This window comes from Brachyhypopomus gauderio, chromosome 18, assembly GCF_052324685.1.
Source record: "Brachyhypopomus gauderio isolate BG-103 chromosome 18, BGAUD_0.2, whole genome shotgun sequence".
Lineage (NCBI taxonomy): Eukaryota > Metazoa > Chordata > Actinopteri > Gymnotiformes > Hypopomidae > Brachyhypopomus > Brachyhypopomus gauderio.
Window position 1 is genome coordinate 8,024,034 of NC_135228.1, and position 17,831 is coordinate 8,041,864.

The window sequence follows — 17,831 nt, forward strand, 5'->3', positions numbered from 1 at the left end:
AAACGTCCATTGTACTGCCAAGTTAGAATATAACCAGATACTGCAGAAAGAGAGGATTTATTTCTGACATCATCACAATAGAGATTTCTATTTTAAGGCTTTCACACCGAGTCTGGTTTTAACATATGAAAAACAGGCACGTTAGAATTTGAAAATGAACACATGTAAATTATTGGCGTTTTTCACATCCAGTGAAAGCAAGGACCATAAAAAGCTAGGTTTATACTTCCACTAGTGACCGTAGCGCGCGACTCCGCACAGTTCTTTTGTATTACGTTAACAAATACAAGCCACTTGTAATTCCAGGACGAAACATGAGAGAACGTGAAGACGTTAAGATTGGGCGTTTTAAAAATAAAGAATCATTAAATAATGTGATGAAAAAGCGAATTATTTCGAGTATATGTATAAATATTTAACTTTATTAAGTTTAAGGTGCTGGGAAATATTGAAACAGACCTTTAAAATGACGTACAAGTGCTTTAATTCCACCTTATAAAGGTGTATGAACCCTGCAAACATGACTTTGTTCATTGCGCTGAGGCGCGGCGCGCGCAAAGTTACAAAATTGGAGAGGTGCACGACCTTGCTAATCGACAGCGTGTGAGACCCTCGCGCACGGAGCCACCGCGATTACGTCATTTTCGCCGCTGACATTAGTTTAGCTTTTTTTGTTAAAAAATTTGTTAAGTCTGATACACTTTCTGCCATTCTCACCGCTGTGCTGAGTAGCTGAACCGGAGCGGAGTTGAGCATGCGCGGGTCAGTTTCTATGCTGGCTTGCTTTTTACCGGTAATAAGTAAACGCACACGGTATGATAACCGTGCATTTTAATACCGTGGTATACCGTGAAACCGGTTACCGCTGCAACCCTAACTGTTACACACTGTCACACTGGACCTACACTGGCCTCATTTATTTAATGTGCCATATTTTGTCAATTGTGATTTTTTTACACCCCAATCGAAATTTGTCCTCCGCTTTTAACCCATCTGTGCAGTCAAAACACACACACACTAGTGATTACTAGGGGGCTGTGGATCACACGAATTTATGTGTACTGTTACACACTGTGACACTGGGCCCACACTGGCCTCATTTATAGGTGTACTGTTACACCTATTTATAGGTGTACTGTTACAAACTGTGACACTGGGCCCACACTGGCCTCATTTATATGTGTACTGTTGCACACTGTAACACTGGGCCCACACTAGGCTTGTCACGATACTAAGAATTACAACTTCGATACGATACTTAAAAAAATATTGAAATTCGATACCATTTTCGATACCAAAGTCAGATACGGTGCTAATTTCTGTTTTAAAGCCTTTTTATTTTTTTTAATAAACAAACAAATGAATGTTGCTTTGTGTTTGAAAATGCTTGAAATTGTAACTTCATTTCACAACAAATATCTGTCTGAACAGTTCTTTTGTGTTAACAAATACGAGCATCTTGTAATTCCTGGATGAAACATGAGAGAACGTGAAGACGTTACGATTGGGCGTTTTGAAAATAAACAACCATTAAATGTGATAAAAAAGCGAATAATTTCGAGTATATGTATAAATATTTAACTTATCCCAACAAACATGCGACGTCAGAAAGACGTTAAAATCAAGTTTGTATCACGTCGGTCAGTCCAGACCCATTTTTGCATGTCTGGTGGACGTTCAAAACTGGTTCAAAATCTGACAGTGTGACTAGGACCTTAACCTTTTAACTTAACATGAACGTCTATGACGAGTTTTCTATCTGAACGTCTGACTAGGACCTTTATTGGATGTCAGGACGTGCAAAAACTGCAACTGAACGGCAGTAATAGACGTTTAAAAAAGACGTCGCTAAAACTTTCATTCTGGCTTTTCAGTGGACGTCTTTTGAACATCTGACAAAGTGTCTTTGCTCGTGCTGGGAAATATTGAAATGGACCTTGAAAGTGACATACAAGTGTTTGAATTCCACAAGGTGTATGAACCCTGCAAACATGACTTTGTTCATCGCGCCGAAGCGCGGCGCACGCGAGGTCGTGCACCTCTCGAATTTTGTAACTTTGCGCGCGCCGCGCCTCAGCGCAAAGAACAAAGTCATGTTTGCAGGGTTCAATTCAAGCGCTTGTACCAATATTTCCCAGCACGTTAAACTTAATTAAGTTAAATATTTATACATATACTCGAAATGATTCGAAATATTGCGCTTTTAATCACATTATTTAATGGTTGTTTATTTTCAAAACGCCCAATCTTAACGTCTTCACGTTCTCTCATGTTTCATCCTGGAATTACAAGAGGCTCGTATTTGTTAACATAATACAAGAAAACTGTTCAGTTAGACAGATATTTGTTGTGAAACGAAGTAGTTACAATTTCAACATTTTCAAGTACTTTAGCCTAAATTGCAGCACTTTTTAAACTTGAAACACACTGAAACACAAAGCAGCATTAAAATTCGTCAGGTAAGTGTTCATTCCCCTGTTTTGAGGGGTGTTTATACTACCACATATAGTTTCGGACAACACTGCAAAGCGTAAAGTATAAAGACTCCACCGCTCGCGGAGTCGAGCGCTATGGTCACTCAACCAGGCTTTAGCGCCCTTTGTTGAAATGTTCCAAAAGCACCGCTTGCAAACGGGCTTGTTCATGTCCTTCGGTTTTCCATCTGTATCTGCTTCGAATCCAACAGCACTGCGTTTGCTTTAGCTGCCATATTAGCATTACAAACTGTCCTGTGCATTACGGCAGCTTGGGTGGGTCAAACGAAAGCGCATTTTATGTAAAAATAATCGATACTTAAGGGAAACGAGCATTGTACCGTTTCAGAATGTTCAGTATCGATACGTATCGATATATCGATTTTTTTTTTTTTTTTTTTTTTTTTTTTTTTTTTTTTTTTTTTTTTTTTTTTTTTTACAACACTAGCCCACACTGGCCTCATTTATAGCTTGGCTTACTCCTAGCTCTCTAGCTCACGGCCTGTGCGTTGGGGTTTTCCCCAGTAGACAAGTGGGTTGCTTCCCTTCGATTTCGGGTTGGGGAATGACTCTGACTGTGCATATGCTTATGTTCAGAGTGCCCTGCCTTCTTGGTACTGGGAGGTGCCCCTTCTGGGGATTCCATTGTTGTGCTGGGGTCTTGAGTGCTAACGTGGGTAATGACAGTAGGTCCTGGAAGGATGTGATTTGTAGGATCAGCCTCTCCAATCTGAACCCCAGTGGTGTTCTGTTATTGGATTTCTGTGCTCGTCACAGTCTGTCCATAATGATCACCATGTTCGAGCACAAAGTTGTCCATAAGTGCACATGGCACCAGGACACCTCAGACAGCAGTTCGATTATCAATTTTGTCGCCGTGTTGTTGGACTTGTGTCTGTGCGTCTTAGACACTCGGGTAAAGAGTGGAGCGGAGCCGTCAACCACCTAGTGGTGATTTGGATCAGATGGCGGGCGAGGATGCCGGAGGGACCTGACGGACCCAAATGTATCGTGAGGGTTTGCTGAGAACATCTGTCAGAGGAAGCTGTCAGAAAGATGTTCAACTCCCACATGTGGCAGAGCTTTGACCGCATCCAGAGGGAGGCCAGAGACATTTAGTCCGAGTGGGCCATGTTCCATGCTTACGTCATCGATGCAGGCCATGACCGTAAGATGGTCTGTGCCTGTCGTAGTGGCACTCCCCAACATGATGGTGGACACACCGGCCAATGCAGGCTATCAAGCTGAAAAAGGCAAACACTCTGGAGTGGGAGGAGTTTGGCGAGTCCATGGAAAGTGACTCTCGGTCGGCTCAGAGACAAAGTCAACTTAGGAGAGGAGAGCGGCTCAGTGAGGCTGGAGATCTGCTGACCTCGACTGGGCGTGTCATTAGATGTCCTCTAGGAGAGGTCAACAGTCCACCTAAACACCAGCGTCCAACGCCATAGGAGAATGTCTTCCAAACTGTGTCTGGGAACAGATGGCCCTTAGTGTCCAGATGTGCACTGCAAGGCGTTTCTATTAAATAACGTGTCCTAACAAGGTGCGTGCGTGCGTAGGTGTGTGATGTGACTTTGGGTAGGTGTGTAACGTGGCCATGGGTCGGTGTGTGACGTAGCTGATGTGTGACTTGACCGTGGGTGGGTGTTTGCATGACGTGACCATGGGTGGGTGCGTGACGTGACCGTGGGTGGGTGGGTGCGTGACGTGGGTGGGTGAGTGGGCGTTTCGCATGACGTGGCGGTGGGTGGGTCCGTGACGTGGCGGTGGGTGTGTGACGTGACCGTGGGCAGGTGTGTAACATGACTGTGTGTAAAGCTCTCGCTCCATCTGTTCCTCTACCTGGATCGTTCCACAGTCAGACCACATGAACCTTCTCTACCCAACAGCAGCCTTGTACACAGAGTGTGTGTGTGTGTGTGTGTGTGTGTGTGTGTGTGTGTGTGTGTGTGTGTGTGTGTGTGTGTGTGTGTGTGTGAGAGAGATACACACACGCACTGCAGTGTTCCTCAAAGGCATCACCTATCTCCCACTGAATTGCTTTTACTCACCTGTGCTTGCATATCATGAGTGCATTTCTCACACACACACACTCATACCAAATTCACTCATGCACTGTAAATGAAATGAAGAGTGCTTAATGAGGATATTATGGTGTGTGGGAGTTTGTGTGCTATACAGTCTTTATTGTGAAGAGGCTAGATTGAGTACTTTTAATTACATTAAATATCAGAATAGGATCTGTGTTTGTGTGCCACATTCACATGTGAGTGTGAAAGTGTTTTATTTATTATTAGTAGTATTTCAGCTACTAATGGAAATGGGTTTTTAGACCATCACAATCTGCGGTTTGCGTGTGTATTTATGTGTGTGTGTGTGTGTGTGTGTGTGTGTGTGTGTGTGTGTGTGTGTGTGTGTGTGTGTGTGTGGGTGGTTGTGAGGACAAGTGAGGTCTTGAGGTACTGACGGGGCAATGACCAAATGTTTATTATTTTATTATGTAATGATGTTCATCATGTTTAGGGGCAGTCATGGTCCGGTGGTAGGAAACCAGTTGTGACCGCAGGGTTGTGGGTTTGATTCCCAGGCCTGAGGCCATGACTGAGGTGCCCTTGAGCAAGGCACCTAACCCCAACTGCTCCCCGGGTGCCGGGCTAAAGCTGCCCACCGCTCTGGCCACGTGTGATCCACAGACCCCTAGTAATCGTGTGTGTGTGTATATGTGTTCTAACTGCACAGATGGGTAAATGCAGAGGACAAATTTCGATTGAGGTGAAAATCACAATTGACAAATATGGCATGTTTCACTTTTTTTCTTCTTCTAATCAGAGAAAACTATTTCATTTTAGAGAAATTGGAGATGTTCAGTTAAACAAAGCGACCCCTAATCTTCTAGCATGTTAGTGTTTAGTATTGGCTAAAACAGCAGTGTAATCCATGTATCCTGTACCAGATATGTTAAAGATTAAAGGTTACGGTTTACATGACAAGAGCCATAAGAAGTACACAGTGTGAATGCAGTGTGAATCACCAATATTTCAAAATATATCAGCAATAATGCACAACCCACTTATTTCAAGCCATTTTTCAGAAGTCTTAAGTCCTGACTTACAGAATAATCTGAGAGTTCTAGGTACTTTGGGCTTCTTCCATGATCCTGTCAGTACTGTTAAAAGCTGGAGCAGATCAAGTCGTCCGTCCCCCCCCAGTAAGAAATCTCCCCAGCATGAACATCAGTGTCCAGTCTCACTCAGCCCCCCAAGTACTCACGCATTCACTCAGCACATCACACATTTGGGCACCCAGCTGTCAGCACAGTCCAAACTCAACTTCAGTCCATTACTCCCAACTATTAATGTTAACCTTCAAAGTCTGAGGAAGCTTTTCCGCTCTTACAAGCACTATATTCATTACCAGACTGACTGCATTGCTGTCCCGTTCTGTCTCCCTTTCTTAAACTACCACTCTCCATCATCTGCAAATTTTAAACAAAAACAAACTACTCCTAAATTTAACCACATTACCAACACCTAAAACCCCTTGAATATTCTCTTCTTAACTACAGTACACGGTCAAATGGATCAAATCCAGCCAAACGGGTGGAACATGGAAAGAAGTACAACAGACTTGGTGAAATCCAAATGAAACAAATGAAATCAAAACCTCACTTCACAAGTCCAATACTCTTTTAAAAGTCCAGTCAACTGTGATGGCCTTGTGGAAAGTGCACAAGCTCACAATATCTACTTTTACCCACCACACTGACTTCCCAGCAACGAAAAAAACACAGCCTCTAGAACCAGAACGAAAATGGTCTTGCACATTTGTTCAGAATAATAAATTTGCCATTTTGCTAAATGGTATTGAGAGTAACCAGTTTCTTGAGTACCTTAGATCAGCGGTCACCAACCACTGGGCCGCATACAGGTCCGTGGGTCATTTGGTACTGGGCTGTACAGAAAATATATATATATTTTATCGACTATCAGAGTCTGAGTGATTTATTTTGGGAATAGAAAAAAATTACATTACACACTTCACAATTACATCCATAGTCTGGTGAGGTTTATTTTTATGCGGTTTATATTTGTGTTTATGCCAGTTGTATCATTTTATTTAGTCTTATTTACCCCCCACACTTTAAAAGCCGGTCCGTGAAAATATTGTCTGACGTAACGAGTCCCTGGCGCAAAAAACGGTTGGGGACCGCTGCCTTATATCCATTATATGTTCAACAATCAAAAGACAGAAAATATTGTATGTCACTTCATCAATTTCAGGATTTCTCAAAATTATTTTCAAATGCTTGACAAATCTAAATCTATAAGTTAATTTCTGAATTAGGCCCAACAGTCTCTTTGCCAATGACAAAAGATCATTGTTATTAACAACTTCTTTATGCACATTGTTTAAAAGGGCTAACCCTACAAATCTTTCCCTCACAATACAGTAAGACACACTGGTCTAAAATGGGAGCATTAGAATAACACTGTTCACAATGCTCTTTAAACTCACCACATAACTATATATACAAGCAATGTACACTACCAGTGAAGAGTGTGTACACACCTGCACTCTTAATGTTCTGTTAACCAGCTTCATGAAGCAGCACTTGTGGTGATTTTCAGTCCAAGACATTTTCCAAGACATTCTGCATTTAAAAGTGTTTGTTGCAAAACAATATAAAATACATTTCCCAAATTAATTTTTATTTAATTTAGCACTATCCATCAGATTTAAATGTTTTTAACATAAAAATACATTTAGTCGGGTCCAAATCTTTGACTTTTGGTGTATTTTACACACAACACTACTAGGTTTGTTAAAAATCAAACAACTCCACTGAAGCACCAGAGGGCTTCTCTGCCCTTCATATTGACTTTTTAGGTAACAGAAGTAAAATTAACCCAAATAGTGGGACACAGTCAAGATCTATCAAAAACAAAAACGTTGTGAGGTTTGATGTGCAGCTACGTAACCATGGTTTAATGTTGACTGACAGCAAGGAAGCCCCGCCTCTTGTGTACCTGCGCACTCATTGAACTTGATATCTGACAAGATATGTGGCTAAATTCACACATCCTCTTGTGTGCTGCAGTGACTCAGACGAGGACCAGAAGTACGGGCATTCTGGTGGAAGTGGATCGGGCTCCTCGGAGGAGAGTTCATCAGGGTCATCTGAATCCGATTCGGAATCCAGTTCAGATTCCGACTCTGGGACCGACCAGAAAAAGCTGTCCAAGTCCAAACCACGGCAGAAGGTTAGAGGCAGCTCTGGGGAGGGCCACAGATGCACTGATAGCAGTTACTTCCTTTCACATATCGAACATTTTGCAAATGCTTGTTTTCATTTTCAAAGGTCACCTGCTCACAAATTCTCCAAGATCTATACATGAACATGCAACATATTCTCTCTCATTCTCTCTCTCTCTCTCTCTCTTTCTTTCTCTCTCTCTCTCTCTTTCTCTCTCTCTCTCTCTCACTCACACATCTTCTGAATGTTGTATCCCTTCACTGTGAAAATACAATGTGTTAAATCAACTTGTATGTTGATCTCAGTATAAACCACCATAAAGTTCCCATCCAATTTGTTTGACTATTGACATAAGCATACATATGTGTGCTCTCACAAGCACACATGGAGCCTTGTCTCATACACCTGCTATGTTAAAAATCCACAGACCCTTACAGATGCCTTGAGGTACCTGCCATAGTCACTCCTGGCTTTTCAAGTTCTTCTGTAGCCTAGTCCGATCAGGTCACGGCAGGTTCAGGTCGAGCTCCTGTCTGCTCTCTTGAAGGCTTTGAGGAGCCTGTCAGTCTGCAGATTACTGCCAAACAGGCACACCAGTTGCTAAGTTCAGTAATGCATGATGTTCCATGTAAAGGTGTTCTTCTGCTTTAAATTAGTGCTTTCTTCTCTCCCTCTCAGGTGGAAGAAACACTAGAGAGAGAGATTTCACTGTTGGACCTGGATGACTGTGAGTTCTCAGTTTAACCACTAGCAACCACTGCATTCTATACAAGTATTTTGTGTACTTGATTGTTTAATGAATATTTAGCGATTTTGAGTTTTATGATTATTGTGAATGTTTTTTACTACTGTTTGTAGTTTCTCCGGCACCAGTAACCACGACCAAGAGCTCCATCCTTTCCCCAAGCCTCCTGTCAGACCTGCATGGCCTCTCACTCTCCTCCTCCACCCCTGCCATACAGGTGGGTGTGGGTGACCTTTAGCTGCTGTGTCTCATCATTCCCTGCTGTCTTCAGCAGGCAGGAAGAGCTGTGTGTGTGTGTGTGTGTGTGTGTGTGTGTGTGTGTGTGTGTGTGTGTGTGCGCGCACGTGTGTTGTGTTGTCAGGATGTGTGATTGTTGACCTTTTCCAGTGTGACGGCTTCTTCCTTTCCCATGAGAAACATGTCAGAGAGAGATAGTGAGTGCCCTGTGTGAGAGAGAGAGGAAGAAATAGAGGGGTGTGTGTATGAAGGGGATCTGGGTGTGTGTTCACTCATCCCCTCTTCTCGTCTGTTTTCTCTCCTCCTGCTGCTCCATGCAGGCTCATTTCTCCTTTATTGATTCTTTATGACCATTGCACGTAAATACCAGCAATCACTTTACAAGCAAAATGCAAAGTACACCTGACGTAGCCATAACACCTGACGTAGCCATAACAGTCCCCCTGACGTAGCCATAACAGATCTAATGGCAGTGCACAATTTTCTGCCCCTATGTCACACTACCTGAATTGAGAAACTTGACAATAAACTCAATTAAATAGCATTTATTCAATTTTGTCAAAGCAAAGATTAATCATCTCTATTAGTTATTATAAAGAATTTGAATTTTATTTCAGTGTTTCATCAAATAAATATGTAAAGTGCCAGTGTTCATCACAGAAATGAAACCTCTCTTAAATGTCCTAGAAGTTCAATTGTGCATGGCTGTAATATTCTTTGTATTTCCCATCATTGGCAGCGTCAGTATCCAGAGACAGTAAGTGTTGAACATGTGGAGTATGTGTGTGGGGTTGTGGTCTTTATGGAAGGGGTGTGGGAGGTGTGTGGTCAGTGTGGCGTGATGGGGTCATGTGTGAGGTGTGTGTGTGTGGTCAGTGTGGTGTGATGGGGTCGTGTGTGTGGTCAGTGTGGTGTGATGGGGTCGTGTGTGTGGTCAGTGTGGTGTGATGGGGTCGTGTGTGTGGTCAGTGTGGTGTGATGGGGTTGTGTGTGTGGTCAGTGGTGTGATGGGGTCGTGTATGTGGTCAGTGTGGTGTGATGGGGTCGTGTGTGTGGTCAGTGTGGTGTGATGGGGTCATGTGTGAGGTGTGTGTGGTCAGTGTGGTGTGATGGGGTCATGTGTGAGGTGTGTGTGGTCAGTGTGGTGTGATGGGGTCATGTGTGAGGTGTGTGGTGTTACGGTCATGTGTGTGGTCGGTGTGATGGCGTCATGTGCGAGGTGTGTGTGGTCGGTGTGATGGCGTCGTGTGCGAGGTGTGTGTGGTCAGTGTGGTGTGATGGTCATGTGTGAGGTGTGTGTGGTCAGTGTGGTGTGATGGTCATGTGTGAGGTGTGTGTGGTCAGTGTGGTGTGATGGGGTCATGTGTGTGGTCAGTGTGGTGTGATGGTCATGTGTGAGGTGTGTGTGGTCAGTGTGGTGTGATGGTCATGTGTGAGGTGTGTGTGGTCAGTGTGATGTGATGGGGTCATGTGCGAGGTGTGATGGGGTCAGTGTGGTGGGATGGGGTCATGTGCGAGGTGTGACGGGTTCAGTGTGGTGTGATGGGGTCATGTGTGAGGTGTGTGGTCAGTGTGGTGTGATGGGGTCATGTGCGAGGTGTGTGGTCAGTGTGGTGTGATGGGGTCATGTGTGAGGTGTGTGGTCAGTGTGGTGTGATGGTCATGTGTGAGGTGTGTGGTCAGTGTGGTGTGATGGTCATGTGTGAGGTGTGTGTGGTCAGTGTGGTGTGATGGGGTCATGTGTAAGGTGTGATGGGGTCATGTGTGAGGTGTGATGGGGTCATGTGCGAGGTGTGTGTGGTCAGTGTGGGAGGTGTGACGGGGTCAGTGTGGTGGGATGGGGTCATGTGTGAGGTGTGGTCAGTGTGGTGGGATGGGGTCATGTGTGAGGTGTGTGGTCAGTGTGGTGGGATGGGGTCATGTGTGAGGTGTGTGGTCAGTGTGGTGTGATGGTCATATGTGAGGTGTGTGGTCAGTGTGGTGGGATGGGGTCATGTGTGAGGTGTGTGGTCAGTGTGGTGGGATGGGGTCATGTGTGAGGTGTGTGGTGTGATGGGGTCGTGTGTGGTCGGTGTGATGGCGTCATGTTCGAGGTGTGGTCAGTGTGGTGTGATTGGGTCATGTGTGAGGTGTGTGGTCAGTGTGGTGTGATGTGGTCATGTGTGAGGTGTGTGGTCAGTGTGGTGTGATGTGGTCGGTGTGATGGCGTCGTGTGATGGTCATGTGTGTGGTCGGTGTAATGGCGTCATGTGCGAGGTGTGTGTGGTCGGTGTGATGGTCATGTGCGAGGTGTGTGTGGTCAGTGTGGTGTGATGGTCATGTGTGAGGTGTGTGGTCAGTGTGGTGTGATGGTCATGTGTGAGGTGTGTGGTCAGTGTGGTGTGATGGTCATGTGTGAGGTGTGTGTGGTCAGTGTGGTGTGATGGGGTCATGTGTAAGGTGTGATGGGGTCATGTGTAAGGTGTGATGGGGTCATGTGTAAGGTGTGATGGGGTCATGTGCGAGGTGTGATGGGGTCATGTGTGAGGTGTGTGGTCAGTGTGGTGGGATGGGGTCATGTGTGAGGTGTGTGGTGTGATGGGGTCGTGTGTGAGGTGTGATGGGGTCATGTGCGAGGTGTGTGTGGTCAGTGTGGGAGGTGTGACGGGGTCAGTGTGGTGGGATGGTCATGTGTGAGGTGTGTGGTCAGTGTGGTGGGATGGGGTCATGTGTGAGGTGTGTGGTCAGTGTGGTGGGATGGGGTCATGTGTGAGGTGTGTGGTGTGATGGGGTCGTGTGTGGTCGGTGTGATGGCGTCATGTTCGAGGTGTGGTCAGTGTGGTGTGATTGGGTCATGTGTGAGGTGTGTGGTCAGTGTGGTGTGATGGGGTCATGTGTGAGGTGTGTGGTCAGTGTGGTGTGATGTGGTCATGTGTGAGGTGTGTGATCAGTGTGGTGTGATGGGGTCATGTATGAGGTGTGTGGTCAGTGTGGTGTGATGGGGTCATGTGTGTGGTGTGATGGTCATGTGTGTGGTCGGTGTGATGGCGTCATGTGCGAGGTGTGTGTGGTCGGTGTGATGGCGTCATGTGCGAGGTGTGTGTGGTCGGTGTGATGGCGTCATGTGCGAGGTGTGTGTGGTCGGTGTGATGGTCATGTGTGAGGTGTGTGTGGTCAGTGTGGTGTGATGGTCATGTGTGAGGTGTGTGTGGTCAGTGTGGTGTGATGGTCGTGTGAGGTGTGTGTGGTGTGATGGTCGTGTGAGGTGTGTGTGGTGTGATGGTCATGTGTGAGGTCTGTGGTCAGTGTGGTGTGATTGGGTCATGTGTGAGGTGTGTGGTCAGTGTGGTGTGATGGGGTCATGTGTGAGGTGTGTGGTCAGTGTGGTGTGATGTGGTCATGTGTGAGGTGTGTGGTCAGTGTGGTGTGATGGGGTCATGTGTAAGGTGTGTGGTCAGTGTAGTGTGATGTGGTCATGTGTGAGGTGTGTGGTGTGATGGTCATGTGTGTGGTCGGTGTGATGGCGTCATGTGCGAGGTGTGTGTGGTCGGTGTGATGGCGTCATGTGCGAGGTGTGTGTGGTCAGTGTGGTGGGATGGTCATGTGTGAGGTGTGTGTGGTCAGTGTGGTGTGATGGTCATGTGTGAGGTGTGTGTGGTCAGTGTGGTGTGATGGGGTCATGTGTGTGGTCAGTGTGGTGTGATGGTCATGTGTGAGGTGTGTGGTCAGTGTGGTGTGATGGTCATGTGTGAGGTGTGTGGTCAGTGTGGTGTGATGGTCATGTGTGAGGTGTGTGGTCAGTGTGGTGTGATGGGGTCATGTGTGAGGTGTGTGGTCAGTGTGGTGTGATGGTCATATGTGAGGTGTGTGGTCAGTGTGGTGTGATGGTCATGTGTGAGGTGTGTGTGGTCAGTGTGGTGTGATGGTCATGTGTGAGGTGTGTGGTCAGTGTGGTGTGATGGTCATGTGTGAGGTGTGTGTGGTCAGTGTGGTGTGATGGTCATGTGTGAGGTGTGTGTGGTCAGTGTGGTGTGATGGGGTCATGTGTGTGGTCAGTGTGGTGTGATGGTCATGTGTGAGGTGTGTGGTCAGTGTGGTGTGATGGTCATGTGTGAGGTGTGTGTGGTCAGTGTGGTGTGATGGTCATGTGTGAGGTGTGTGTGGTCAGTGTGGTGTGATGGTCATGTGTGAGGTGTGTGTGTGGTCAGTGTGGTGTGATGGGGTCATGTGTGAGGTGTGTGTGGTCAGTGTGGTGTGATGGGGTCATGTGTGAGGTGTGTGTGGTCAGTGTGGTGTGATGGGGTCATGTGTGAGGTGTGTGTGGTCAGTGTTGTGTGATGGGGTCATGTGTGAGGTGTGTGTGGTCAGTGTTGTGTGATGGGGTCATGTGTGAGGTGTGTGGTGTGATGGTCATGTGTGTGGTCGGTGTGATGGCGTCATGTGCGAGGTGTGTGTGTGGTCGGTGTGATGGCGTCATGTGCGAGGTGTGTGTGGTCAGTGTGGTGTGATGGGGTCATGTGTGAGGTGTGTGGTCAGTGTGGTGTGATGGTCATGTGTGAGGTGTGCTCCGCAGGCTTCCAGGGAGTATAACTACTCTGTTTCATCCTTTAATGCTCACCCATTATTTCCTTTACTCTCCTCCAAACTACTAAATCCCTAACATTCATTTATCCAGTAATCTCATCAGTCCAACACTCTCCCTGGACATGCAACTCATGCCTGTCTGTCAACCTGGGGTTACCAGGGTTACCCAGGTTACCGTGGGACCGCTTGGGGGATGTGGGCTGTCCTCTGCGTGGCTTGATTGACAGGCTCGTCAGGATGGCGCTGCCAAGCTGCTATAGGCTGTTAGCCACAGGTCATTAGAATACTACCCATGAGGCTTGGCAGAAGGGTAATCAGAACTGAAATAAAGGGTGAGATTGAAGAGCAGGAGGGAGGGCTGATTTAAAGTCAATCCTATGCATAAATACATTACAGGCCTTTATAATCTTGGTCACAGTGGATGAACCTCATCTCATTCACTCGCACGCGCACACACACACACACACACACACACACACACACACACACACACACACACTCTCACGCGCACACACACACGCACGTATGCGATGCTGGCATGCATGTAGAGCATGCACATAGACCCATGGTCAGAGAAAAAGCTACACAGCTTCGTGCAAAATGTTCCTAACTACACAACACAGACCTGTAGGTGCACAGAAGTGTGTGTTAATACTCGACTGATGGAGTCATTTTAAACGTTTGCCTGTTAATCAACTGTGTGCTTTCACATTTTGTAGCTTGTGTTTTAGTGCAGCTTTGTTTTTATTTAGATATTGTGGTGGCGTCAGGCAGCCTGAGCCAACAGCAGCACAGTGATGATACTTCACGTCCTCTAGACACTCTTACATCAGGCTGATTGGTTTAGGGGCAGAGTCTATTCCTCTCAGATGGAGCCAGGATGGAGGAGTGAAGGCCATTACATGAAGCTATAGAAGAATATGCTTGTTTATCTGTAAGCTGGAGATGATTATGGAGGGATGTCTCTGTGTGAATTTGATATTGAACACAATGAATTTAGGAGTTTGCCCAGAATTGTGGAAACCTCCCCGTCCTGGCTGCATGGTTTAGCCCAGTGGGAGGGGCTACAGGTCTTTTAAGGCCAGGCGGGTAAGACACGGATGGGAGTATAAGAGGGGAGTGGGGACCCTTGTGGAGAGATGTGTGTGTGTGTATGTGTGGCCTCACAGCTCTGGGCCCGGTGCAGCCTCAAGTGGCACATCACACACACAGACAGAAGTGTGTGTGTGCGTGTGTGTGTGTGTGTGTGTGTTTATATGAGTATATAAGCCTCTGTGAAGTCCTTAAATAGCCAACACTGTACCTCTTTACCCACTCACCTCCACTCTACTGAATCATAAATATGAATCATTAGTCTATCTCTTTACAAGACTACCACACAATGTACTCACTGGATTTAACAAAGACTTTTATTATGACAGGTCTGTACTGGGGCTGTAGATGTAATGCCTGATGCATTCCCTCTATTAGGGTCCTTGCAGTTAATCAGTCTTGCAACATAATGAAGCAGGATTTCAGTGTAAGAGCCCAAAGTAAAGACCACCCATCCCATAATAGTCCTGCTAGTGTTGAAGGAATATTCCACAGCTCAACCCCAAAAACATTGTTTCACCATTCAGCTTCATTTTAAATGCTTGGCTGTGATAACGTGTCAGATGCTTGGTTTGGACATTACCCAATATAGACTTTGATCATTCATATAGTCTTTGTTGAAGGCATCTTCACACATCTTCACAGTGGGCTGAGCGTTCTTTAACAGTACAGAGAGCTGGAGGATGTGCTATCAGAAAGAACAGTGACCTAACCTCCAACGACGTGCACACACTTTCACAAGAACCAAGATGGTGACCACAAATGGGCTTGGCTGAATTTCACATGGAGACCAACAGTGCATGAGCACTTGATCTGTGGAAGGCCACGAATGTAAAATTTGTTTACATTTGATGCACGTTGACGCTTTTGTTTACAATTGATTCGTGTTAATAGTTTTGATTGCGTTCGATAGACGATGACACTTTTGTTTACGTTTGGTGCATGTTTACGTCGTGTGCGTTTGTTTATGTGCAGGGTAAACCTGCAGAGTGTGCTGCTTTTGATTGGCTGATATTATTTATTGAAGGATGGAGTACTTTCAGTATTCCTGAAGTCTCTGTGTCTACACACGTGTGGCAGTATTGACACATTGTCCTTCCGAAACGGTCATTTGGCTAAAAGGGTATTGTGTCTTTTTAAAGGGAATGACGCGTCGGTCATGACAATTCAGTGATATGATTTTTGACGTTGACTAATACTTGCAACCCTAATGATAATGGGCCCACACAACCACACACACACACACACACGTGGTATTATTCAGCAGCGCCTGCGTGTGATGCCGGGCATCGTAGCACGCGGGGCTGTACTTGTCAGCAGTATTTAGCCGCCGTGGGGGGGGGGGTCAGCCGTGTGGTCCGCCTCCTTTCTCTCTAATAACATTTTGACGTTAGGATCTGTTCAGAAATACAGCGTGCCCGAGTGGCCAGGAGCTGCCTGATAACTTTTCATTCATAATTAGCGCGGGGCGATCGGGGTTCGCCAGGGGGAAATTGAACTGTCAGAGCAGGGCGAAAGTGGGGCGAGAGAGGGTTGGGTGAGGTGTGCGGGGCGTTTGACCCCATCACGCTGAGGGGGGCGCGTCATAATTTGTTCATTTGGTGCCCATCAGCCAGCCAGCGTTGCTGCGGTGACCCCACTCCGCTCGGAGCGCGCTCAGTGCAGGCCTCATTATGACTCAGCAGCATGGAAGAAATATAAGCCACACACACACATACACGCGAGCGCGCGCACAGACGTCCGTCAAAGACACACAAAGAGAATACAACCTCACGACATTCATGCGCACTTGGAAATAAATGCATATCTCTTTTGTTGTGTAGATATCTTTAATGTGCTGTTAGTTGAGCTGTGCCTCTCTCTTTTGTACTTCAGAGTGCAAAGATTGTAAATGTTCAAACAAGGGAAATGTTTAGTCCAAAATCTGGAAAGTAATGTACAAAATTAAGTAGGCTGATCAACTTCAACTTCACTCTATGCCCTCTCAGTAGTGCCAGACTGCTACCAATACTTTATACATTATAATATAAATATATACATAAATATAAAGTCTAAATATATTTTGCTGCATGTTTGTCTTCTATTTAACGTCTTTAGTTGGCATTTGTTCATCCAACCTCAACAACCGGGGATTCACACCACAAACTGAAGGGCCAGGTACTGCCAACACCCCTGTTACCTAAGAGTCAGCTCTGACCACAGAGGGCCCAGTCAAGCGTTCTGTATTAACCACCCAGAATTACACGGCACAGGGCTGGAAAACGACCTCTGACCTTCAAGTTTACGGTTCGGTAGGGGTAGAGCCCCCTTGAAAACACCATAAATCAACTCTTTAGAAAGGCCCAGGAGGAAGAATTAAACAATGGATAAAACATTTCTTTCAATATTGACACAACAGAATGAACATTGTCTCCATCTTGTTATATGCTGTATTTATTGTATGTAGTAAATGCGTCCACTACACAGCCGGGTTTTTCTCCAAGCTGCTCTAGACGTGCGCTGTGGTCAGCTGTGAAATTAGCAGGTGCTTTCCCACCAGTCCACAGCAGACGCTGGCTGGCCTCTCTGGCCCCGAGGACACAACCAAACTAACAGGGTCTCCTAGAAGCAGACCAATGAAAAGGCCCGACTGCACTGTAACGATCGCACGGCTCAGAGATGGCGGGTTGGGAGACGGGGGCAGGTGGGGTTTTTCTTCCGTGTTTTTGAACGCATGTCTGCGATGTTCTCAACAGCGAAGGAGAAGACTGCTCCGTTGTTTTTTGGGTGTGGGTCACACCAACTCTCTGATCTGCACTGTTTGCGGTCCATTCTGAAAAACACACACACACAGGCGCTGAAGCCTCTGAGTGGCACCTCAGCTCTGTGAACAGATGATGCAATCGTGTCTTAGACAAATTAATTAGATTTCATGTGGATGTAGAAATAGATTTTTAATACATCTCCAAATACAAGCTTTCTCTTTCCTATCTGTATCTCTCTCTCTCTCTCTCTCTCTCTCTCTCTCTCTCTCTCTCTCTCTCCACATCCCTCCCTCCCGTCTGGCGTTTCTATGTTCGTCAGCAGGTTTGGTGGAAAGGCGAGAGGATACAGGAATGTGAAGGTGACTACAATGAGTCGCCATCCATCACACCACTTCCTTCAGGCTCATCCATAATGGAGGCTCTCAATCACTCTCACTCTCTCTCTCACACACACACACAGACCAAGGCACGCACAGGCTCATGTCCGAGCATCTGTATGTGTGTTTGACAGGATGGTCAAGGTTACTCCTCTCCTCTCCTGTTATTTACTCTTACACACCAGAGGAGGCGATCACTTTGTAGGACAAAAAGGGTGTGTGTGTGGGTGTGTGTGTGTGTGTGTGTGTGTGTGTGTGTGTGTGAGAGAGAGAGAGAGAGAGACAGAGAGTTTGTGTTTGTGTTATTGGTGTGATAAGTGAAGTGTTGGTCATTGAGTTGTTTAG

General features: G+C 46.1%; 1 protein-coding gene across 2 annotated transcripts in view; it reads left to right on the top strand.

Moving 5' to 3' along the window:
• ap3b1a (adaptor related protein complex 3 subunit beta 1a) overlaps positions 1–17,831 on the top strand; it is a 58,912-nt gene that overhangs the window by 24,341 nt on the left and 16,740 nt on the right. For both annotated transcript variants that reach the window (XM_076979341.1, XM_076979340.1), the window contains exons 20-22: positions 7,573–7,735; positions 8,407–8,455; positions 8,587–8,690. In XM_076979341.1, coding sequence (XP_076835456.1) covers positions 7,573–7,735; positions 8,407–8,455; positions 8,587–8,690 — 316 coding nt within the window. The remainder of the gene's footprint in view (positions 1–7,572; positions 7,736–8,406; positions 8,456–8,586; positions 8,691–17,831) is intronic.